This window comes from Mustela nivalis (genome assembly GCF_964662115.1).
Source record: "Mustela nivalis genome assembly, chromosome: 7".
Taxonomy (NCBI): Eukaryota; Metazoa; Chordata; class Mammalia; order Carnivora; family Mustelidae; genus Mustela; species Mustela nivalis.
The window spans coordinates 134,203,099-134,229,561 of NC_139026.1; the positions used below are offsets into that span (position 1 = coordinate 134,203,099).

Below are 26,463 nucleotides of genomic sequence, written 5' to 3' on the forward strand. Positions count from 1 at the left end.
AAATGTACCTCAGATTTTTCCAATGTAAATTTTTTTCCAGGACATGTTTCACCCTGATAGGTTTTGCACACACCAGCAGTCACGGAGATGGCTGCAAATAGTTCCAAACAGAAATAAATGGCACAGTGGGACACACACTGCTTGAGCTCATTAACGCAGAATTTACACACCTGACCCTTATCATTACCAAGAGCCCCAATATTTGGGGGTTTCTAGTGACAGGTGCAGAATATTGACCATGATACAGCAACAGAAAACTCCTCACCCCACAGAAAGTCAAGAATTGGTTGATATTTCCAGTGTTATCCTGAAGCCATGCTGGATGTAATTTTTCTGCAAATGCAAACATCTGGCTCTTAGCATCATATCTCGAAAAGAAGAGCAAACCATAAATTTCCAACAATAGACACTTGATTAGATGATGGTGCAGCACATCCACGTGAAAGATGCTGGAAGCCATGAAAGTGACTTTGGAAGAATTCTGAACAAGCACATTTAATTGCTGTGACCCCAGAAAAGTTGTCTCTGTTATCTCGGTTTCCCACTCATTTCTGAAACCCTCTGTTGGCTCCCACCCTCAATGCTCGGGAGATAACTGGGGACTTACGTGCATTTAAGCCAAAGGTCATTTTTCAGTTCTCATCTTGAGAACATTCAACGTGTCTGTCATCTTTCATTGATTAGTTCATTAACGTTTTCTTTTTTGGAAGTGGAAAGATGCTGCATTGAATATTTAGAAAGATTTTAAGACCTAAGAGCACAAAGTGATTGATAGAATTACATATCATTTCTTGTTAGTATTACAAGTAAAACCAAGTCTTCACAAATTGAGAATCTAAAGATGTTAAGACGTGCAGAACATGTCAGGACACTCAGTCACTCACTACCCAAGGCCATACACTCTTGTTCCTTAAAACCCTTAGAGTTCACAGTATAATTTTTAGGCTTATCCAAGAAAGTTGGCAATTCTTGTTTATTTCTTACTTGGCTAAATACAAAGATTTATTTTTCTTTATTATCTTAAGTGCTATTGGAAGTTAAATAACTTCTCTTGATTTCCAGTAGAAGCTTTGGATAGGTAGGCCTTTAGGACCTAAAGGCAGTCTTTAGTGATGCGTAACCTGCCATTTCAGTCTCTTTTCACTTTGAAAATTACAATCTGAAAGTTTGGCAATGAATCGTATAAGTAGCTCTTCCAAATAATAATACGAAAATATCTAGAACTTTTTATTTATAAGTGGAAAAGTGTAAAAAATAATAGTGGATGATTGGTATACATTCTTAGGAGATAAAAATATAAAACTTTAACAGACACTACATAACCTAGCAAGTATTGTGTTTCAGATTTAAGGTAGCTACATCACAAAGTAATCCACACTACAGAGTTCTGTTTCTCTGTGTGTGTTTGAATGTGTGTCATCTCTAGGCAGATGCATTGTGTGAGTCTGAGTATATTTTCCACCCACGCTTCTGTGTGATTTGGGACCCATGACTCAAATTCCTGAGCACATGCTCCTCATCTGTGAAAATGGGAGAAATATTTATCCCCACATGGTTTTTGTGGGAAATAGATGATACAACATATCTATCAGCAGTTCACAAGATAAGATTTTTTTCTTTTACACCGTCTTTGTCAACCCCTACTTTTTATCTCCTCTGTTCCTCTTGTTTTGTTTTATTTTGCCTTACTTTTTTAAACTCAGGTCTGTCTTTTAAAGATTGGTTCTCGGGGCGCCTGGGTGGCTCAGTGGGTTAAAGCCTCTGCCTTCGGCTCGGGTCATGATCCCAGGGTCCTGGGATCGAGCCCCGCATCGGGCTCTCTGCTCAGCAAGGAGCCTGCTTCCTCCTCTCTCTGCCTGCCTCTCTGCCTACTGTGATCTCTGTCTGTCAAATAAATAAATAAAATCTTTAAAAAAAAAAAAAAAAGATTGGTTCTCTTGGTTTCAAAACTTCAGCAACAGCAAAAAAAGCAAGAATTGTACAACAAACATCAATATTCCCTTCACTCATATTCACTAATTACCTACATTTTATTGTATTTGTTCTATTTTTTCACTGTTTGTCTCTTAAGAGCAAAGACCTCTTACACAATCATGATACAATTACAACACTCAGGGAACTTAACTGATTTAATGCATTTTCTGTTATATAGTCTCTATTCAAATTTTCCAAATTATTCCTATATCGTTTTTTTAAGATTTTATTTATTTATTTGACAGAGAGAGAACAATTACAAGCAGGCAGGGAGGGAGGCAGAGAGAGAGGGAAGCAGGCCCCCTGCCTAGCAGCTCGATGCAGGGCTCAATCCCAGTACCCTGAGACCATGACCTGAGCTGAAGGCAGAGACTTCAATCCACTGAGTCACCCAGGCACCCCAGCCTATATCTTTTTTTATTTAAACAGTCCAAACCAGTCACTTCATTGTTTTGAAGAATATCCCTCAATTTGGATTTGTCTGATTGATTCCTCTTGGTAGAGTCAGGCTAAACATTTTGGTGGCAGCATTATGGTGACACCGTGTCCTCAGTGCATCACTTCCGGGACAATGGTGTCAGCTTGTCCCATCAGTGATGATCCTAAGTTTGATCATTTGGTTAAAGTTGGGTCCACCAGATTTCTACATTTAGAAAGAGGTAAGTAACAAGTGTTACTTACTGTGTTGCTTCTAAGTTAAGTATTTTGGGATCTTACTCAGCCGTCTCACCTACCCCGGAGCTTGACTTAGTCGAGTAGGGAGTTACTCTGAGTCAATATCATTCCCTAACCATCTTTCATCCATTCGTGCCGACATCCACCATTTATTCTTGCCTCCACTAAGGTGGTTGTAGAATCATTTTCCTTTTTTTAATCTATCTTCCCTTAGCTTCTTTTCTTCTCTGCTGTTGTCCCTTAAAACATTCATTTATTCAGCAGATACCATTGAAGGTCTTCCCTGACCAAAGCGGGCACTAGAAATATAAAGGTGAATGCTGCCCTCATGAAGCCTAAAGGAATATATTACATTTTATTCTTTAAAAACTTATTATTCATCCACTCACTGAACAAATATTTGCTATCACTATCTGCATTGCCCTACTTGTTGGGATCTAACAGTGAGCAAAAAAACAATCAATTCCTGGGGCGCCTGGGTGGCTCAGTGGGTTAAGCTGCTGCCTTCGGCTCAGGTCATGATCTCAGTGTCCTGGGATCGAGTCCCACGTCGGGCTCTCTGCTCAGCAGGGAGCCTGCTTCCCCCTCTCTCTCTCTGCCTACCTCTCCATCTACTTGTGATTTCCCTCTGTCAAAGAAATAAATAAAATCTTAAAAAAAAAAAAAAAAAAATCAATTCCTGACTTCATGTAGCTTACATTCTAGTTAGTAAGTGGAGAGAGAGAACAGAAGCAGGAAAAAGAGCTGATTTTGAAATAGGTCAGGGAAGGCCTCAGTATTGAGGGAACATGCAAGGAAAGACATAACAGCAGGGGAGAACAAGCCACTTAAGTGGGGAACAGGTGTTCCAGACAGAGAAAAGCATGCGCAAATGCATGCTTATGGTGTTCAAGGAACATCTGTAGGCTGGTGTGAGCAAAGAGTTAAAAAGAGAGAAAACCAGAGAGGCAGGGCGGGGTGGTGCTAAGTACTAGTTCAATGTGTGAAATAAGCGAGAAGTTTGGGTTGGCAGCATGCATATGGTATTTAAAGCCTGAAGCAGCATGATGTCTGCTAGGGAATGGATGTAGGTAAAGGCCAGGAGAAAAACTAGATGAGGGAGAGGAGTAGAATCAATGGAGGAGACGCAGATGAGAGGCCAGTGAGATAGATGGTTCCAGGATATCTGAGGCCTAAATATTGTACAACTAGGAAAAACTCTCTAAAAATAGAATACAAGGGCACCTGGGTGGCCCAGTTGGTGGAGTGACTGCCTTCAGCTTAGGTCATGATCCTGGAGTCCTAGGATCGAGTCCCACATCAGACTCCCTGCCCAGTAGGGGCTCTGCTTTTCCCCTCTGACCTTGCCCCTCATGTTTGATCACTCTCATTCTCTCCCTCTCTCTCTCTCTCTCTCTCTCAAATAAATAAATAAAATCTTTTTAAAAATAGAATAAAAAATTATGAATAAAAAGTTAGGAATGTGTGGCTGGGCGGCTCAGTCAGTTGAGTGTCTGCCTTCGGCTCAGGTCGTGATCCCAGAATCCTAGGATTGAGCCCCACATCAGGCTCCCTGCTCAGTGGGAGGTCTGCTTCTCTGACTCCCACTTTCCCTGCTTGTGTTGCCTCTCTTTCTGTGTCTCTCTCTGTCAAATAAAATTTTTTTTAAATCTTTTTTTTAAAAAGCAACAGAAGAAAATATTTATTTAGAGAAAGGAAATCTCAGCAGATTACCAATTTTTTAAAAGCACATATCAAACATCACAAAATACAAAAAATAATACTTATTTTTATTATTCCTATTACTTATCTGATACAATTTTTTCCTACATTTTGGCTGCATATTCTTCGACCACCTCTCTATGGGGGTGAATTTGAAATACAATTTTCTATAGAGAGAATAGATAATTTAGTCTTTCCTCCAGCACGGTTGCTCAAAAGTAATTTTATTATTGATAACTTTTAGAAAAAGTTTATTCAGTCTCATACCTCTCTGTGGTAAGACCTCATCTGTAACTTCCTCTGTGGTTTCTTCCTCTGGCAGTGTGTGTCGCCCAGGAGAAAGACCTCAGAGAACTGAGGTGTTTTCTCTCACTAGTTGTGGTGTGGGACCCCATGGCTCCCAATGGCCCAGGAAGCAGCTGGTCCCACTCAGCCTGGACCAAATGGCCATCAGTTCTTGCTACCTCCGAACTGCTAGGCTGGTCCTGGGGACAATGGAAGGTGGCCATGAAGGTAACCCTGTGCAAGGAGCAGAGAAGAACAGTGTCTCCTTCAGATCTTCTTCTTGGAATAGAAGGTAGATTCCACAGTCCTTGAGATCTATTATGGATCTAACTCTTGCTAGAGTCCAGGTGAAGTGGAGGTAGTGCTGGCAGCCCACTGGCCCCACTCTAAGCCCTGGAACCACTACCAGAATCATTTTCCAATATGAGAACTATGTTCCATACTGCTGCAGGGGTGCTAGAAGAGAAATGCTGTCCTAGAAAGGACTACAAATGAGGAGCCCTGAAGCTTAGGGTTTTTTGGCTTCAAGTGAATTAGCCTCTATTAGGAGGCAAAGCAGGAAGGAAAGCTTTTATGGAAGCTAGGTGAAAAAAGTATTTCTGAGAGAGTGATAAATAAATGGTGATAAATGTTGTTTAAGATGCTAAGAATCAATCATTGGATTTGGCAACATGAAAGTCATTGTTAATGTTGACACACAGCTAGGTGACATGCGGGAACTAAAGTCCAACTGGGGGATGTTCTGGTCAGGGTTGGGCTGCTATAACAAAAACATGAACTGGGTGGCTCACACAACAAACATTAATTTCTCACAGCTCTGAAAACTGGGAAGTCCAAGATGAAGGCACCAGCTGATCTGGTGTCTGGGGACAGCCCTCTTCATGGTTTGCTCGTGGCCATCTTCTTGTATCTGCACATGGCAGAGGGCAGAGAGAGGGAACAAGCTCTCTTGTATCTTTTCTTACAAGGGTGCTAATCCCAACATGAGGGCTCCACTGTCATGACCTTATTACCTCCCAAAATCCCCACCTCCAGAGCCCCTCACACTGGGGAATAGATTTCAACACATGGACTTTGAGGGGACACAGATACTCAGCCATGGCAAGATAGATTGAGGAGAAAATAGAGATGAGTAAGAGATGATGATTATAGATAAATGTTCACAGTTTTCTGTATGAAAATAAATATCCATAGTTTTAATTTATAAGTAAGTGGACAATATATTTCCTGTTTTCTATTTTTGTCTCTTAAATAAAAACCTTAAATTATGTTGTCACTTTAGTTCGATGTTATGGTGGATCCCAAACACAAAAGCAGCTCCCCATTCCTGATACAGATGCTCAAAATAGACTTAAAAGGCAACTTGAGAGAATCTCGAGATTTTAAAATTCACTTTTCATGGGTGCCTGGGTGGCTCAGTGGGTTAAGCCTCTGCCTTCAGCTCAGGTCATGATCTCAGAGTTCTGGGATCGAGTCCCGCATCCGGCTCTCTGCTCGTCAGGGAGCCTGCTTCCTCCTCTCTCTCTCTCTCTCTCTCTCTCTCTCTCTGCTTGCCTCTCTGCCTACTTGTGATCTCTCTCTGTCAAATGAATAAAACCTTTAAAAAAAAAATTCACTTTTCAGCCTATGTATATCCAAGTGAAAGTAGTCCACCGCTTGTCTCCCCGAGATATAGAAAAGCCATCTAGACAGATGGAAGTGAGAATATTGAGTTCATATAAATTTGTGTCGCTGTGTAAACATGCTGTTTACTTCTTAGTCTTGTTGAACATTGTTGGGTCTCTCGGCCATCTCACGTTTCACCTACCCCAGGACTTGACCTAGCACAGTGCTGCACCCCGCCCTCCTCCACCCTCCATTCACTCAAAAACAAAGCAATCTGGAAGTAAATACATTTAAAAATCATACCTTAAAAAAATTTGGTAGCCCATCTCATGTTCTATGTATGTGTCTAACTCTACGCTGTGACAAATTCTAAGGCTTTTGAAAGCTTCTCCTTAGAATTTTTAAACTGTGAAATAAACCATGTCATTTCATGATTCCTTTTTCAGGTACAAATTTTTTTTTTTCCATTTAACTCTTGCCATCACAATATTGCTTACCATAGAATGCTGTTGTCTTGACTGTTCCTTTTGTGTAACCAAACATATGCATATCCCTAGCATCCACATGAATTTCCTTTGTGATTGTAATGTTTGGTCTGTTGTCCGTGTGATCACAGTGATTACCCTACCAACTTAATAACTATTAGTTTATTTCTCAAAATTTTCACTTATCTCAGGTGTACTATAAAAAGTCTGTTAAGTTGGCCCAAGAGATTTCATCTTAGTTCTTTCTTGAGTATTATTTGATTTATGTAAAAGTTTAGAGATGCTTCTGTTTCCTGTTTTATGTTACACAGAAGCTTTAGTTTCTCCTTACCCCCAAACACTGCAAGAATTTTAACCACGTGCTATGTTGTTCCGTGAACCACTTCCTCTTGATAAGTGCTTTCATTGCATTTTGGGGGAAAAAAAAAAAAACCCTACAGTGAAAGAATCAGGTAGAATTCAATATTGTCAATTATTTTCCAGTCACACTGTATATTAGCTACGTCACAGTTCCCACTAGCATTTGTGATCTTCTGGATACTACACTCTGTATTCCATACTGTGATCTCTATAATGAACAGATTTGTTTTTTTAATTTTCTCTTCTTTAGTTTCTGTAGTTGTAATGTGTGGGCTGGTTTTTTTTTTTTTTCCTTGAAAAAGAAAAAAGGAACACTGCTATTTTTTTAATTTAAAAATAATGAAGATACCAAAGCAAATTCAAATAGAGCCTCAAATTTTTCAACCTTTTTTCTTATGAATTCTGCTGTACTTGGGCTCAGGCAATCTAGCTACAGACTGAAAGTATGACTTATCTTCACTAAGAATATAGATAGAATGCAGCTCAAAAGTTACAGTTTCAATGCAAAGTTCCAAACATTTTTTTTTACTATCTTCAAAATAAAGACATACAGTATGTAGATAAAGTCTAAGTATTTAATCCTTCACACATTGAAGAAGAGAAATACAGTTATGGGGTTTGTGAACAGTATCTGGGATCAATAAATATTTGTTGACTGACTTACATTGTATAGCCTTAGGCAAGTTACTTAACTTCTAGGTGCCTTAGTTCCCTCATCTGTGAAGTGGGGAAAATAAAAGTGTCCATCCAGGGTGGTTGTGAGGGCGGAGCTCATCTCATCAGCCAGGACATGGCACAGAGTGAGAACGCCTAACAGTGTGTTCATAGTTATTTTGATTATTATCAGGCAGATGATGAAAGGGGAGATGGCTCTCTCTCTCTCTCAACCCACAGCCGTGCACAGAACACAAAGAGAAGTAGCATCTGTTCTGGTGGAATTTTGAAGACCAGTTCTTTTTTTTTTTTTTTTTGGTAAGATTTTTTTTATTTATTTGACAGACAGAGATCACACTGAAGACCAGTTCTAACTTGTCTGAACTTAACTGACTGATTCATTTTAATGATCAGGAAGTCCTTTTTTTACACATCCCTTGTTACTTTATTGTTTTAATTTTACTAGAAGATATTCTTTCATTCTGTTATTGGTACCAGTACCTAATTCATGTAAAGATTATGCACAATTAAGAGCACAGATGAAAAGATGAGCCTTGCAAAACATTCAAATTAAACCATCCACACATATATACCTTAATCTGGTGCTCCAAGAAAGCAGGCACTTGACAAAAGCTCCTTATAAAGTTGTTTATAACACAAGATTCTTCACTGTATTGATGTTGACTGCCATATCTAGGTCATTGGGGGTAGATTAATAGAGAGTTTCTATGTGGCCTGAGCCTGCACTTCATTTCACTTCTTCCCATTAATCTGGGAGGGCATTTGGTCTCTCTGGGCTTCCAACAAAGCATTTTTAAACACAAAGATGAACAAGATCTGATCTGGAAAGAGGTTTAAACACGTTAACAAAAAAGAGTGTGATTCACTATGGCAAATGCTATTACTAGTGCTCATGTCAAGCACCATATGCTATTTTATTTAAATGTCACAACAATTCTATGAATTATATATTATTCCTCTCATTTTACAGACAAGGAAACAAATCTAAGGAGGTGAAATACCTTATCAGGTCTGTTCCTGGGGCAGGAATTTATTGATACAGTTACCAAGGACAGGGGACAGCAAATCTGTCTACAGGCTATGAAGATGCCATTGTAAAGTATTCACATGAGAGCTGGATTTTGAATAATTAATAGGATTTTATGAAGGATAGGTAGATAGGGAAGCATATTACAAGGACACAGAGAATTTTTTAAAGCCTCGTCAGACAATGTCAAAGGCTAGTATCAAGGACAGGCTGAGACCTGAACTCTTTACACTTCACCATGATCACAACATGTTTTTAAGCAAGGGAGTGACAGATTCAAATTTGTATTTCAAATTCATTGTGCTGGTGGTGAAGCTTAAGGGGGGGATCCAGGAAACTGGACATTGGATGAGCTGATGAGGGGCAGAACCATAGCTTAACAGTGAGGTTGAAGGAAAGGAGAGTGCTCTAAAGGAAAAACTAACAAGATTTTTTGGACTGTTAGATGGAAGAATGGGAGGAGTCAGGGACTAGGCCAAAGTTTCTAAATCAGGCTAATAAGTGAATGAATAATGACCATTAACTGAGTTAGGGCCCATGGGAGAAGAATGCACCAGAGGGACAATAATAATAGAAGGGCTCATAGCAGAATGTTTTTAGGCAAGGGACTCTGACAGATAAAATGAGGTCCTGATCTAGGTCCAAAATTATGGCTGGAATTGCTAATCCATTGTGTGGATAGATTTTTTTTTTTTTAAGATTTTATATATTTATTTGATAGAGCTCACAAGTAGGCAGGGGAGCAGGCGGGGGGTGGGGGCGGTGAAGCAGGCTCCCCGCTGAGCAGAAAGCCCGATGCAGGACTTGATCCCAGGACCCTGAGATCATGACCTGAGCCAAAGGCAGAGGCTTAACCCACTAAGCCACCCAGGTGCCCCATGTGGATAGATTTTTAAAATATGTATATTTGAATTTTATCTATGAAATTTATATACATGGAGAAAAGAAATCACTTGAGGATAAAAACTGAGGCTTAGAAATTTGAGCCTTAAGGAAGCACCGAGCATTAGGGCAAATTCTGTTGTCATTCAGACAGTCTTTCTAAGGCAGAATTTCAGTCTGGTTATGCAGCCTCAACCACCCACCCCTCTCCTAGCTAGCTATTTCCTCCCCTCCAGGAAAAAAAAAAAAAAACTGTCTGGTAAAGTATATTCCTTTTTTTTTTTTTTTTTTAATTAAGAGTTTGTTGTCCTTCCCAAGACCCAAAAGGAACTCAGAGATTACGTACTCACAGAAAGATGTTAATCCCACGAGATCAGGATGCGAATGAACACCGCTTGTTTTGCAATCGGTTGCTGGACTGAGGCAGCCCCACCCTCGCTCTTTGGGTGCTAATCCAAGTTACATTTTAGCTCTCAGGGCTGGGTGTTCTCTCTCTGGCTCTCTCTTTTTAATCTTGACTTCGACCTTTGGAGGATGCCACGCATACAAATAGACACAACCCTATTTTTCCTTGCGCGGACAAATGTGTATGTATATATGTGTATGTGTATACACTGTATGTATCTTGTTCTGTCCATCCCCAAAATGAGGTTTTCTTGTAGGGAGGATGAATGTGTGAGATGATTGTATTTACAGATTAATCTAAATTTACGTTAATAAAGGCGCTTAACTCAAATGTCTTCCTGTTTTCACCAAGGTTGCAATTGTTTTAAACCACAATTCATTCAAGAGCAGGCGTCCTTATGCCTGTAGGGACACAGCACAATCTTGATGTTGTCCACTCCTTTTGATAATCCAGTACCAACAGACTCCTGGAAAAGGGAATGAAAGGGCAGGGGGCAAGATTTTGCCAGATGAACACGGGAAGAGTTTCAGCAGAGGTTGTGAGAATGCTGTTGGTTTTGAGTTATTTGCATCTTAGGTGTGAGATTCACCCTGGCACGTCCCTCGCCCACTGTGTGTCAGTGGTGTGCAGGCTGAGAAACTGAGGCCTTTGCGCTCAACAGGTTTTCTGACTCATCCGTATCACATTTCTTTTCATGAAATCCTTCATCATTTTAGTGTTTTTCTGAATTTAATGATTTAAGAAAAAGCTTTAATGGCTTTTAATGGCAGGGTTCTTATTTTTAATGGCCGGGTTCTTATTATTAACATCATCTTTGGTTTCTATGAGTTTTTTTGGAACACCGGCTGGCACTTTTGAGGTTGGCAAATAAATTTATTTTTTTCACTCTGAATAGATTACTTTTCTCTTATGAAAAATTTAAAATGTGTTAGCACTAAGATTCTTTTTTAATTTGAAATACAATTTACATATCATGTTAGTTTCAGATAGTGATTGGACAATTATATACTTTATGAAATGTTCACCATGATACACTTACTCTTAACTTTCCCTGTTAATAATAATTCTTCTGAAGGATTTTTGGGGTTTTTTTGGTCACATCGTACTGCATAATATTCTAATGAAAATAAACTCATATAAGTATTTCTGGAATTTTATTGTTTATCCTGCCAGTTTACTTTTATTAAAGTAATAAATGAATCATCCATGTTGAGATTTTGAATACCGGATGAATTGTTGGAGGGGACAGCGTGTGAAACCATGAGTATTTTGTTGACTTAAATACTTTCTTTTCTCCATTTTGTAGGTAATTTAAAGAAGGGAGGGCATGACTTAGGTGCTTTGTAAGCAACTGAGAGGGAATAAAACCACATGAAAGTGGCTTCCTTCCCCAACCAGAGGCAGGACCTGTCTGCGGCAGTCTTTCCTTCCCTGACTGTAATAAACACTAAGCCTGGCAACCTGCACAAAAATAGGACTTTCTTCTTTGTTAGTCCATCTTTGCTCGCTGATGCTATGTTTACGTCCTCCTGACTCAAACTTTCACCAAAGACACCTACAGTGTCTGCCTTACTTGTCACGCACCTGAGTGCTCACCTCCTTACGTCCCATGGTCTGACCCTGAGCATTCACTGAATGGCTTTAGATTCAAACACATGCTTCCCTGGCCACGTGCCTGTTTACCTGGTTCTTTCCGACGTGTCTGCTGGTTAGTATGTGCTTGTCCCATGGTCTCATTGTCCTCTCTTATTTTAACTGAAGTCCCCTCCCCATCCTTTCTGATCAATCTAGTTTTGTAGATAATCACTTTGTCCACTTGGCCCTGCAGAGACTGGTCTAGTCTAAGAAAATAGAGTCCAAGTGTTGCTCTGAGACAGTTTTATGGTTGGGTTCGGTCTTGGACCAATCAAACTGGAGAGAAGGTAGGCATGGAATTTCAGGGTGAAGTGAGCTTTTCTCTCCAAAGCCTTCTTTTTTCAACTTACTTGCCCATGGACAGGGCTCCTGGGGAAAACAAAGAGGTGGGACATTTATCCAGGACCAGGTTTTTATTAGACTGTTTATATGTGTTTTTTTTCCTTTTTCAGATGGGTGAGTCAAACGAAGATATAGACCAGATGTTCAGCAATTTGCTGGGAGAGATGGATCTTCTAACCCAGGTAAGGACTCCTTTTTAACTTTCAAATTAGTAAAAGACAGGTTTATAGAATTTGATTTTAATATGACAAGAGAGCTATCTTTAAAAAAAAAAAAAAACTGGAGAATGACAATATTGTATCTTCCTGATATAACTGTAAGAGTGATAGAGAATGAAACAAAGCTGTTTTCCTGATTGTACTCAAGGAGGTCAGTTAATTGACTACATTGACATACATTCTGTTATCGCAGTTCCTGTGCTTATCATGTTCAGATATTTAGCCAATGACAAATTTTCCCCAACCAAACCCACACAACCACCACTACTAAACAATTATTCTTGCTGTTACTTTTATATAAAGATTAGCCAAGGAGCACCTGGGTGGCTCAGGTGCTGATCCTTCGGCTCAGGTCAGGATCCCAGCATACTGGGATCAAGCCGAGTATCAGGCTCCCTGCCCAGTGGGAAGCCTACTTCTCCTTCTCCCACTCCCCCTGCTTGTATTCCCTCTCGCTGTGTCTCTCTGTGTCAAATAAATAAATAAAATCTTTAAAAAAAAAAAAAAGACTAGCCAAGAAAATCACATGATCTTTAGTAAAAAGTACCAGTCTTTGAGGAAATGCTATGTTTTTGGTGTTTTTTTTTAAGATTTTATTTATTTATTTGACAGACAGAGATCATAAGTAGGCAGAGAGGCAGGCAGAGAGGGGGAGAGAGGAGGAAGCAGACTCCCTGCTGAGCAGAGAGCCAGATGCGGGGCTTGATCCCAAGACCCTGAAATCTTGACCTGAGCTGAAGGCAGAGGCTTTAACCCAGTGAACCACCCAGGTGCCCTGAAATGTTACATTTTAAAGGATAAGTGGGAGTTGTTGTGACTTCTGATTAGTGTGTAAAAACTTAGTCCTCTCAGAGTGGCATGAAGAGCACTCACACAAGCATCACATCTAAGAAAAAGCCCCTTCCACCAGGACTAGATTAACTCAGAAAACCCCATTGTTGGGCCGACTGGAGCCTTGGGGCTGCTGACCTGAGGACCACTGATCCAGATTACAAAGTTATGTGAGCATTAGTGTGTCTTGTAGTGTTCTCATAAATGCTTCTTTGATTCAGAGCATAGTCAGCTCATAACTTTCAGTATAATATAATAAAATAAGAATAATCTGATATTTTTAAATAAGACAAGGATCTTAAAAGTTTCCTATAAAATAATCGAAGAATAGTCTATGTTTTTTTTTAATATATTTATTTCAGGAAAAATAAATCCATTTTAGTTAGCATCTGCTTTATAGTTCATGTAAAATTCAAGGAAGTTTGGACTCTGTGAAGGAAGAAACAAAAAATGAGACAGTAGGCTTAGATGAAAAGGCTGCTGATTAACAGTGAGTGTTAGGATGGTCATCACATTCCTGCAGAGGGGACTTCTTAGGCTGCCCATGAGAGTTAAGGGTTCGGGTGAACATCTGTGATCTCCATCCATTCACTCACTTCTACTCCGGTTGGGAGAGTGACTGTTCTTTTTCTTTTTTTTTTTTTTTTCTTTTTAAGATTTGTTTATTTGAGAGAGAGAGAGAAAGAGAATGGAGGAGAGGCAGAGGGACAGGTAGAGAGAGAGAAACCCAAGCAGACTCCGTGCTGAGTGCAGAGCCCAACAGGGGCTCCCTCCCACGACCCTGAGATCAGACTTGAACTGAAACCAAGAGGCAGGCGATTAATCCACCGAGCCACTCAGGAGCTCCCTGGAACAGTTCTGACTGGCCGTGGTCTGAGGTTTTTCATAGTTCCACTCCTGAGTGTTGTTACTCTAACTCAAGAGTGGGAAGGGGGCCCCTCAGTGTGTCTTGGACCCCTGCTTCCCCTCAAGACCCTAATGGTGTTTGCTCTTTCTTTATCATGCTCAAATGGATATGGTCACAGGGCTTCCTCAGCTGATGCACTTCTCCCAACAGATAGGCCTCAAGATTTCATGGTGAAGAAAAGACCCCACTTTGACCTTGAGTCTAAAAACCTAAGCTTCAATCCAGCCATTATCAAGTGCCCTTTTAGATTATTGAGTGTTTTCTGAGCCATTAGAAAAGCTGTATTTTTATCCTCACTTGTGAATTTTGTGCAATAGTCTTTCTTTGAAGCTGCAGTGTGGTTGAAATGGTTGGACTGAACCTAGACTTCCTGATTTCCCAAAAGAAGCAAAATTAAAGGAAACTAGCATATAATAATGACTTTAACTTTTTTAATTTGAATAATTTGATGTAATTATTATATGTCATAATATGTATTAATATATTAATATATGTTATTATATAAAATATAACATTAATCAAATTTAAAATAATTTGAATAATTTCAAGCTTAGAGAAAAGTTGAAAGAATAATGCAACGAACTCCCATTTTCTTTTCTCCGAGAGTTCTCATTAATTAATGTTACTCCATTTGCATTATCATTCCCTATATCCATCTCTTTGTCTCTCTCTCTCCATATGTGTGTGTGTCTGTGCATGTGTATGTATATGTGTGTAAACATACATGTATGTCATGGATATAGAAATTGTGTATGTGTGTATATTTATATCTGTGCATAGGGAGACATAAAATCCAGAAACCAATACATATATTAACTGAATTTTTTGTGTAGAAGGGGAACCATGCCACTTCTACTATTTATGTGAGAAAGATTTATATAGACAAATATCCATGAAAATATAAAAAAGAAGAGGTAATACTACATTTAGAAAGATTCATGAAGCAGAACTAGATTCAAATATATACAAGAATTTAAAATATGATAAAAGTGGCATTTTAAATAAGTAGAAAGAAAGAAAATTGTTTAATAAATTGTGTTGAGATAATGTCTGGAAAATCAAAAGCTGGATTTCTACCTCATACCTCATATCAAAATGAGTTCCATGAGTCAAAGATCTAAATATGTTAAATATATATAGAAGGAAACATGAGAAAAATGTTTATCCAGTACTAAGATGTGGTACCCTTCCTGAGGAAAATAGGACACTCAAAAACCATAAAAGAGGGAAATATTTAAAAATAAAATTTTTTAATATCTAACATGGCAAAAACAAATTAAACTGTGAGTTCATATTGATACCAAGAATAACAAAAAATAACAAAAACAAAATTACTTTATCAGTCATCATTGGAAATTGACAGCACATTAACTTATCACTCTGAAAGTTTATAAAGAACCAAGCTTTTATAAAACTCAGTCTTTCTATGGTCCCAGTCAAACTATCTTTCAGACTAAACAAATGATTGATGAGAGTTCTTTGTTTTTTTTTTAAGATTTTATTTTTAAATAATCTCCATACCCAGGCGCCTGGGTGGCTCAGTGGGTTAAGCCTCTGCCTTCAGCTCAGGTCATGATCCATGGTCCTGGGATCAAGCCCCACATTGGGCTCTCTGCTCAGTGGGGAGCCTGCTTCCTCCTCTCTCTCTGCCTACTTGTGATCTCTGTCTGTCAAATAAATAAATAAAATCTTTAAAAAAAAAAATCTCCACACCCAAAATGAGGCTCAAATCCACAAGCCTGAGATCAAGAGTCATACACCCTAAGGACTGAGCCAGCCAGATGCCCCAAGAAAGTTCTTCTTTATTATAGAATTCCAATTAAACATATAAAAGGAGTGAAGAATTAGAAAATCACCATTATGAAACTTCTGATGAAATAATTTCCGATTTGCATATATAGAGCAGTGTTCTCAATCTTTAGTCATACACATATGACCTTCATGATTTTTGCTATGTTGCAACCCATTTGTCCTATTATTTTTCTTAATATTTGTCTTTAATTGATTTTTTAAATTATACTTTATCTCAAGTAGGTTAGAGGTTATAACTTAATTTTTTCATAAACATCCAAAGAGGTACATGATAATTTAAAGTTTAATTGTTTGTGTTTTTGTATATCATGTAAAATCACCAGACACATGGAGAGCATGCTACATTCTTTACTTCATGTTGGGCTTTGAGTGACTTTCCTATGATGAAGGGAGCTCCTTCTAGAAATCAGTCTCCTCTTTTCTCTCTTTCCATATTTTACTGGAAGTCTGTCTAATCAAACATCTATGTGTTAATATTTTGTTAGAGAACTACTTCTAATTTCTTTGAATACCATAGTAAATTATATCCTGAACAAAGATTAATTGTGCCCTAATTGTGATGTTAGACTTCTTAGTCACAGCAAATGAACTCACTAATGAATTTCTTTGTACTTTCACTAAATTTTTTGTTCTGGGATTTGCCCCTTAGTTCATCTTTCAGCCTCCCCTCTTCACAATTTTGCTGATTCTGTTTTTCAGATTGAATTCTGGAATGGCAGTCACTTTTCTGTACCTTTTATCTTTGATTCTGATTTGCTTAGATTGTTTTAACTTCTTGATTAGTGGTCTTTTTTTTGTTGTTTCTACTTATAAATGAGCGTATCCCATTACTTTATTTTCAAACATATAATGATTCTCTTCCTTCAGAAATTTAAGACATGAACCAGGATATTATTTACCAAATCAAATTAACATGAAAGGATGCACTCACTGTATGAAACTGTTCATGTTTCAGAGTGGGGGAAGCACATCTCAAACTATAGACATAAAAGTATTTTTGAAAATTTAGTAATATAGCTTTTAAATCATACAATAAGGCACTTTTTCAATTAAAAAACATTATTTACACAATTAATAACTTATTCTGTCTTAATTTCTTTTTAACAAGGATTTTATTAAATAAGAGTGTAACATGTTACTATCTAATGGCAGATTCATCCTGAAACAGCTTTTATCTTCCAAGTAACTAGACATTCCTTTTCTTTGATGTCATTACTAAAGTCCTTCTAGAATTGCATACAGTGTACACATGTCACAAATGCACCACTACAGGAGATCTTTTTTTGTTATTTAGAAAAATGAACTATCTCATGCTCATTATTCTGTTGACCTGGTTTGTTTCAGGATGATCTTGTAGAACAATTTTAAGTTACAGTTTTCTGTAGGTGAAAAAAATCACATAAAACATTTTCATGTAAGAGTACAGTTTTTAAATAACATATTCAGAAATAAAATGTGTAAATAGTAAATGATTTTTGTCTTAATGATTAAAATATACTCCAGACATGTTCATATGGTGAATAACTTTGGGGGCGGGAATCTATTTTCACAGAGCTTAGGAGTGGACACTCTTCCTCCTCCTGACCCCAAACCGCCCAGGGCTGAATTTAACTACAGTGTGGGTTTTAAAGATTTAAATGGTAAGCATAATAATTTCTTTTTTCTTAAGTAATTTGAGAGCATAATGATAACTAAAATCTGTACAAAACTATGATTTAAAACAAAAATGTAAGGAACCTGGATGTTTTAAAGTCCTGGATTTCAGACTGTGTTTTATGGTGTCTGGATTAAATTGGGGCCCAAGAAGATATTTTTGCCTACAATGAAAGGAAATATTATCCTGCATTTATGTAAAGTATCAAAACTATTTTTTTTTTTTAAGTAACGGGAGTTTCTCCTCATTACAAAGTCCTTAGAGTAATAAGGTACAGTAGTGTAACCAAACTATTAATAAGGAAATGTCCCTTCAAGGGTAATAATGAATTATCCATTTCAAAATGATTGCTTAATATATGAACGGATGCTTCAAAATATATTTTAATTGATATATAATTAATGTGTAATATATTTGCTCTGACATTTTTTCTATCCTCCCTGAGATGGTCACAGTATTTTATTAACAAAATCTCTCTTCTTATTTAGTGTGGAGACATTAGCTCATGTGCTATTCAAATTGCAATGAATCTTGAAGTAATTGCTTCCAAGTTAATGAGAATTCACTGCAACTCTTGAGAAAGATTTCCAAAGATTTTGCAATGCCCACCAAAAAATGAAAAACAGAATAATAGAGGAGCCCAAAAATCCCAAATTCCAAGTTTTATTTCTGTCACTCACTGGTTTCATTGCTTCTGTTATTTTCAATAATATTTTTATAAACCCTTAGGTGCCGTTGCCTGTATCTGGATAAATTATAATACATCTTTTCTGACTTCTTTTTTCACCTTCTTTTCTGTTTGCCATAAAAATTTACTGTTCCTGTCAATCATTTCCATCATGAATGATGGTAACACTCATGATATTTCAAAAAAAGCAATACACTTTGTTATAGTGTATAACATTAATAAATAATGTATACTCGTACATGTAAACAATGCAGATTTGCCTTATCACACTCAGAGTGGCTGAGCTTTAATCAATTTAATTAGAATTAAGAATATTACAATGACAGGATTAGGCAACTAATCTTTTCTAAGCATTCAGTACTTAATTTCCAAAACTTACTGAAAATGACAGAAACAAAGAAACCCAGCAGTATATAAACATAGTAATGTTAAAGTACAGTAGCAAAAAGCTCATGTCCTTAAGGAGATAAGACATATACCTGCAGCACAATTTGGGTCTAGGACAAAACCATTAAAAAGTACTAATATGTATTGAAAATTAAATGTGCTGGGAATTAGAAAAGAAATAAGTATTTTACTCTCTTTGCTTAAAACACTGCTAAAATGAGTTAAAACTACTTTGCCCAAAATCATTCAGAGAGTTAGTGACAGACTTCTGAACAGAATCCATGTCATTTTTATTCCCCAATTCTATATTGCTCAATTCTATATAGATAAAGTGGGAATTATGATTTGCTTTGGAAGTTGTTAATATGAGAATTATTATGGGAACTTTATCCCTAAAAATTTTATAAAGGATTAAAATCATTTGCTTAGATGGCAACCGTCACAGTGTAATTGCTGGCATTAGGAAATTGTGAATGTGCTTCGTTTGTTCTACATATATTTTCTCTGAAAATTGTTAAATTAATTTAATTTTATGAAGAAGTCATATGCAAAAATCGCTTAGAAGAAAATAAATCCTTTTCACTCAGACTGGAGATCCAGATCTTAATCTAAGTGCTGTATACACTAGAACTATTAACAAGTGGACAGTATGCCACATGGTGTTTATTATGATGTGTGGCAATAAATTCTTTTGCAAAGCCTCATGCCTGTTGCTAAGTAGGCTGCATTTACTCATTCCAGTCCATCCTGCACACAGAAGGTGACTCTTTTTCCTCGTGGGTTACTTCCATCGTGCCCATCCCGTGTTCATTACCTTTGCCATCCGCTGAAGGTCAGAGCGCTCTGCTAACACTGCTCACTGAGCCCACTCCCTCTAGGTCTCACTGTAGGTCAGCTTTCAGGATCACATGTCTGATCGCCAGTCACACATGGAGAAATTCCAGTGAGAACTGTCCTCCCTCACCCTCACTCTGAAAATCTGTCTGCCCTTTTCTTAAAACTTACCTCGCAGCTCATCATCTTACGAAGTCTTCACCGCATAACCTCAATTTTTAAAAATTGTTTTTTACTTCAGCCTCCTTAGTGCTTTATTTACTGCTATTTATCATTAATTGTTTGTTCTTTGAATCTGAGAGTTTCTGTAGTTAGATGGTGTCCCTACAGAGGCGTTACCCTTACCACAGGTCTTAAATCATATTAAACCCCAGTTGGTTGAAACCTACTTTCTTCTAAGTACATGTATCAGTGGTAGTCTGTCTGCCCTCCTGAGACCTAGGGAAAACTCCCCTCTGTCTGTTCCCAGCATGTCCCCTCCCCATCTTCTAAAACTCTCAGACTTTGCCCCAGAATATACAAGAATTCCTACTTAGCAAATCACGTGCTTGGATCTGACTTTATAGCTAATCTGTGAGGGTAGCAAACATATTGTCCTCCTTTTACTTGGTGGGGGGACAGTAGGGGAGGAATTCAGTTTTGTTGAGGCTTAATTGACAAAATTGTAAGACATTAATGTGTACAGTGTGATGACTTGATCTATGCATCCCTGGTGGAAGATGTCCTCCATCGAGTTAATTAACCCTCCATCACCTCTTTGATATCGTTGTTGAGAATATTTAAGTTCTACTCACTCAGCACGTTTCACTTATACAATAGTGTTACCAACGACAGTTACTATGTTGGATACGTTAAATTCTCAGGCTTTATTCATCTTTACCACTGAAAGTTTACACCTTTCGCCAGCCTCTCCCTGTTTCCCAGCCCCTGACCGCCAGTACCCAAATATCACTCTTAAAAATGGCCTTCTTTCAGTTTTTCCAGTATAAATTGTTGGTTTGCTCCTTAACATGATTTTCCCCCATCAGAGTCCTTAAATGCACTGGAAGACCAAGACTTAGATGCTCTCATGGCGGATCTGGTGGCAGATATAAGCGAGGCTGAGCAGAGGACAATCCAGGCACAGAAAGAGTCGTCTCAGAATCAGCGTCCTCCCGCATCCCTGGAGATGCCAGACTTCAGCGGTGCAGGGGCTCTTGGTTATGGAGCAAATGTCGCTGCAGTTAGTGTCAGCCACTATGAGAATGACTTACCTCCCCCACCAGCTGACCCCGTCGTAGACCTTCCTCCGCCACCACCACCGCCGAAACCTCTCTCTCAGGTAAGTGTGTGGGGCAAAGATGGCAGAACTCTTCACTCTGCTACCTCTGCTTCCCGTGACCTTTGACTTTCTTCAAAAAGGACAGTTACATTTATAAGTCTCTGGAGTTCTGAGATACTTAAAAAACAAGGATACCGAGTACACTCATTGCAAAACCAGAATCCTCCATGAAAAGGCATTGGTGTGTATAAAGAATATATTGGGGCCGTATTCAGGAGTGAATAGAGCTTGGCTAAAGTTTATATTTGGATGCAATGTTCCCTGACAATACGCAGTTTGGGGGTAATGTTTTATTATTTTGGCATCAACTGTGGAGCTGATAAATACATATCTGTATCCATGTGCTAGCCTGGTACATAAAGAATTGTAAGCATTCCTTACATGCTTCTGAATTTAATTAAATGAGATTTTGTTGAATCTGGCAGCTCTGTTCAGTGGGGCAGAGATACCCGTGAGTCATTTGTAGTGTCATATTTGGGTGAGGCAGTTGCGACCAAGCAGGTGATGAGTCTCGGTATTATCAAATTTCTGAACACTGGGAAGCATATATCTGGGAAATTTATATCATCATTTGGGACATTAAGTTATAATATGTCTTTTATAGAATAAAAAGAGCACTTTTAAGGATTTTCCTTATGGTAAGCCACTTGAAAAATACTTAAAAGTAAGAACCCTGCTCTGTCTCCTGTGGCTTGCACATTCTTGTACTGTGTGATGGTGGTTAGTATTCATAAATATGACCCTCGTAACGCTGAAAGTTCCTACAGTGTCTTTTGAATGAATAATTATTAAATATAAATCAAATATTGTCATACTCTATCACGTGCATTGTTCTATTGTGTACTTATTGTAGAAAAGTATTTAAAAATTAGTGATCCATGCAGAGACTCTTTTATTCCCCAGCTTTACTTCCTAATCAACATATAACACTGTATAATTTTAAGGTGTATAACGTGATGCTTTGATACACATATGTACTGCAATATGATTTTTATATGAAGGTTAGACACACCTCCAGCACTTCACATTACTTTTGTGTGCATGTATGTGGTGTGAACCCATAAGATGTAGTCTCTTAGCAACGTTCAAGTACACAATACAGTGTTGTTAACTATAGTAGCCGTGCTGTACATTTTTAGATTCCCATAACTTATTTGTCTTATAAATGGAAGTTTGTACCCTTTGACCAACATCACCCCATTTCCCCACCCCGTCCCAATCACTGGCAGCCACCATTCTACTTTCTGTTTCTGTGAGTTCGACTTTTTTAGATTCCACATATAAGTGAAATTATATGGTACCAGTCTTTCTCTGACTTACTGCACTTAGCATAAACCCTGTAGATCCACCCATGTTGTTGCACATGGCAAGATTTCATTCTTCTTTATGGAAAAATATATTCCTTTGTACCTCTACTACATTTTCTTTATCCATTCATCTATTCATCCATTCATCTTGTTTCCATGTCTTGGCTATTGTGAATAATGCTGCAGTGAACACGGAGAGTGATTTCACTTTCTTTGGATATATACCCAAAAGTGGAAATTTGGGATCATACGTATTTTTAATTTTTTGAGCAACCTCCATACTTTTTTCCATAGCGGCTGTACCAGTATACCATCCTACCAACAGTGCAAAGGGGTTCTCTCTTTCTTCACATCCTCCCCAACACTTGTTCTCTCTTGACTCTTCAACAACTGCCATTTGAAAGAGCAGAGGCTCTTAGGTAGCATCCGTGAAGATTTCTAGGAGGCCATGATTTCCTGAAACTACATGCAAAATTGAATGCACATGTAAAGCTTTATGAGCTTTCTGGCTTTCAACATATTCCTAAAGGGGTTGGTGGCTCAAAAAAAAAAAATAATTAAGGATCATTGGTGTAAGAAGATGTATGTCTCCTTTCAAGTGATTGGGATGTAACCAGAACAGCTCATTTCCTCATCATTATAAATAAGTAGGAGAAAACTGAATGGGAAGAAATCAGAAACGGAGATAAACCATGGGAGACTCTTGACTCCAGGAAACAAACAGGGCTGCTGGTGGGCAGGTGGGTTGAGGAGATGGAGTAACTAGGTGATAGGTGTTAAGGGGGGCATGTGATGTGATGAGCACTGGGTGTTACATGCAACTAATGAATCATTGAACACTACATCAAAAACTAATGATGTATTGGCTATTGAATTTAAATTTAAAATAATAATAAATAAAAGAGTCTTAATCCTATTCTTGGAATATTTGCTTACAAAAATCAAAGGGCTTTGGGGCTCATAAAATATTTCAGTCTATTTTCTGCCTACTCATGTGTTTTGGTCAGTGTTTTCTTGGTGAATTATAAGTTTGAGTCTAAGTCTTAACTTTTAAGAAAGTTAGTACCCCTTTAGGAATCGGGTAAAAACGGTGAGTTCCAGAAAATGAAAATGCACGCCGATCCGGAAGAATGTGTGTAATTTCAGGGAGTGCTCAAATCCCTTGAGATTCACTAGCAGATTCCTCAGGTCAGCCCTGTCTAGAACCACTCAGAGATTTGTGTGGACCACATAGGTGAAGCACTTCTAGAGTTGTCATAAAATCTTTGAAGTTACTAGCCCCAAGATACAAAGTGTGGCTGTGTTCTACATCTTTGGGCTGAAGATTTTTGTTATAGTCATTTAAATTCTGAAAATCAAACGTGAAATTTGATGCCCCCAACAGAGACTTCTGTCAGCATAAGGTAACTAAGACGTTAGCCACGGCATGGGTACCTCCTCACTGCTCTTGTCTAGTGGACTGTGTTGAATGTGTTGCTGTTTTACAGGAGGAAGAAGCAGCCCAGGCCAAGGCCGATAAAATTAAGCTAGCATTGGAAAAACTGAAGGAGGCCAAGGTGAAGAAGGTAAGCCGTGAATCACGTTTGCATGGGCAGTTAAATTAATAACATGGTATTATGCTGGATGATAAAAAAAGAAATAAAATTTCAAATGGTATCTTCCAAATAGTTGTAATTTTGTGAAAATTTTAGTAGAGATAATCACATAGTTTTACTTTCTGTGACATCAGTTAGCTCATTTGTGCCTGATAAATCAGGACTCTGTTAGTGTAAATGTGGAAGCTTCCAAGTTTCCATTCCCCGGGGCTCCCTCTTGGGTTCTGCTCAGGTGTTCTGTAATAGTAAGTGGCTCCACCTTCTGGACGCACCTTTACGGGGTCAGAGCTCAGCTTCCCATTGGCCTCACCTTGGCATTTCCACGACTGCTTTGTGCAATTCTGAAAACCTCCCAAGCAGCCTACAGCCCTGCCACCCGCCCTAGATGTCCTCCTTGTGTCCCGAGATCCCAAATGTTGTTTTGGCTAGTGCTCTGGGTTCAAAGCTGCATAAATTTTGAATGACCTGCTTAATCCTAGTTTCCCAATAAACCTGCAATTTTGAATGTTTTCTGTAGACTAGGTTTTCCAGGAACACATATATTATAACAAAAACACGTGAATTTAACCTCAGTAGAAGCACATACCTAGTAACAGTTAACTGTTAATAACAGTTAATTTGGTTACTTAGGAGAAAGATGAAACACATATCCTGAATATCTTCCTGAAGCGTGTATCAGGTCTAACACCACGTAAGAACTTTTTACTTCTAGTTGGGTGAAGAGCATTAGACTATGTTCCTACAGCACCCCTCCTGGTTCCTTGAAGGAAGGTGTTCAGCACATGTTGAATGATATTCAGTAAATAGTCCTTGACCACCCCTGGATCCAGACATTCAGGGTTCATCTATGAGGTCTTCCCAGACCAGTCTGTTCCCATTCATTTTTAACATGCATGCACTTTTTAGCATTATTCTTCCCAGTTCTCTACATTGATTAAATCCTGTGGCCAGTTACCGGAATCACACATCCTTGGCTTCCCTGCCCATCTCTCCCCTCGTACTAACCTTATTAAACCCGAAATGCAGCTCTCCTCCCATTCACCTGCTCTTGGCACTGCCTGGGTTTCCCAACAGCACAGTCACACACACCTGCTCACCAAAGAAATGATCCCTCTTTCCTCTCCTTTAAAACCTCCGATACCTCTTTCCTCAGCCACATTCTCTCAGCTAATGCTGTTGCTGCCTGTGGCACTGAGAAAATAGAATTACTCAAAGGAAAGGTCCATAAGCTCGTGACATTCTTGCTTTCCTGCCTGCCTGCACCTGTGACAGAGAGTCCATAGTCTTTCCTGTTACTGTGGATGAACTGTTATGTTTCTGTGTGTGCTCCACTTCCTGTCCTGTCTCTCATCCCTCTCATGCTAAAGCCTCCCACAGAACCCCATCTCACACAGAAAAGCCCAGTCCTCACAGCAGCATAAAGCGCCTCGATGATCTGGCTGCCCACTGTCCCCCACCACCTACACTCCATTCTCACTACCTGGTCTCGCCACTGCTCTTCACACACTCCAGGTATGCGCTGGCCTCAGGACCTTTGTGCTTTACTGTGCGTTGCCTTGAAAGCTCTTTCCCAGATTCCAGTGGGTTTTCTCTGTTCCTCCCCTAGGTCCGGTCACCCACTCAGTCAGGTCTCTACCTGACATTGCACATACACCCCCAATACCCGCAGCACTTCCCTACTTTCTTTTTCTCTACAGTGCTCATCACCGTCCAACATAATATCCTCCTACTTGTTTATCCTGCTTATTGCCTATGTCCACTCCCCACCCCCACAGAAGTTCTTCCAGGGAGTTTATGTTTTCTTCACTGAGGTATCCCCATCTCATAGAACAGGTGCTGGGTTTACAGAGGCAAAGCAGTTCAGGTGTGGTCCTGGCCTATGTAGAGTTAAATTCTAGAGGAGGAGTAAGTGTTAGGAAGGAAGTAAAGCAGAAAAAAGTGATGAAGAGTGCCCAAGTCACTTGTAGATGGACCTCGTGATGGGGAGGCCCTCTGAGGAGGCAGCACTGGAGCAAAGACCTTGGCAGCAAGAAGAGCCCAGCTCCCCAAGGGTGTGTTGGTGGAGCATTCCCAGGCAGGGTTGTATGGCCGTTGCTCCAAGAGCCATTGAGTAGGAGGGAAAAGGGAGGAGGATTTGAGGTCAGCGAGGCAGGTCAGGCCACACAGCCTCACAGACCTGAAGAGTCTGGAAGATATTATAAGTGCACTGGGAAGCCATTTGAGGTTTTTTTTTTTTTTTAAGATTTTATTTATTCATTTGACAGACAGAGATCACAAGCAGGCAGAGAGGCAGGCAGAGAGAGAGGAAGGGAAGCAGGCTCCCGGCCAAGCAGAGAGCCCGACCTGGGGCTCGATCCCAGGACCCTGGGATCATGACCTGAGCCGAAGGCAGAGGCTTCAACCCACTGAGCCACCCAGGCGCCCCCATTTGAGGGTTTTCAACTGGGGATAATATCTTGTTTTTAAAGATCATCCTAGCTGCTTTGTGGAAAATGGATTGTAGGGGGAAGGATGACAAGCGGATGGCCCTCTGTGCAGCCCACTCCAGCCCCGTAGCTCGCTGTCCATAACTGTGGGCTGCCCTGGGCCACTGACTTTACCTGTAAGATAAAACACAAAAGGAAATTACTTAACTATTTTAAACCACTGGATTGTTTATAAAAAGAGGGCCACGTTGGCTGTATTTTCAGAGGGGAAGTGAAAAGAGAAGTTGATTGTTAGATAAAAAGTAGGACAACTAGCTTATTCAGTTGATTTGCTTCTACTGGAGGCTAAGAGAGGGGTGGTAGATAGCAGCTGTTTCCTGCAGCGTGTCGGAAAGCCAGAGAACTTCTCCCTAACTTCGGTGGGTAAATGG

At 39.2% G+C, this 26,463-nt stretch overlaps 1 protein-coding gene across 3 annotated transcripts in view; it reads left to right on the forward strand.

Annotated features, from left to right (window-relative positions):
* APBB1IP (amyloid beta precursor protein binding family B member 1 interacting protein) overlaps positions 1 to 26,463 on the forward strand; it is a 107,661-nt gene that overhangs the window by 34,009 nt on the left and 47,189 nt on the right. For all 3 annotated transcript variants that reach the window (XM_082740881.1, XM_082740880.1, XM_082740879.1), the window contains 4 exons: positions 12,163 to 12,234; positions 17,373 to 17,460; positions 20,412 to 20,704; positions 23,499 to 23,576. In XM_082740881.1, coding sequence (XP_082597007.1) covers positions 12,163 to 12,234; positions 17,373 to 17,460; positions 20,412 to 20,704; positions 23,499 to 23,576 — 531 coding nt within the window. The remainder of the gene's footprint in view (positions 1 to 12,162; positions 12,235 to 17,372; positions 17,461 to 20,411; positions 20,705 to 23,498; positions 23,577 to 26,463) is intronic.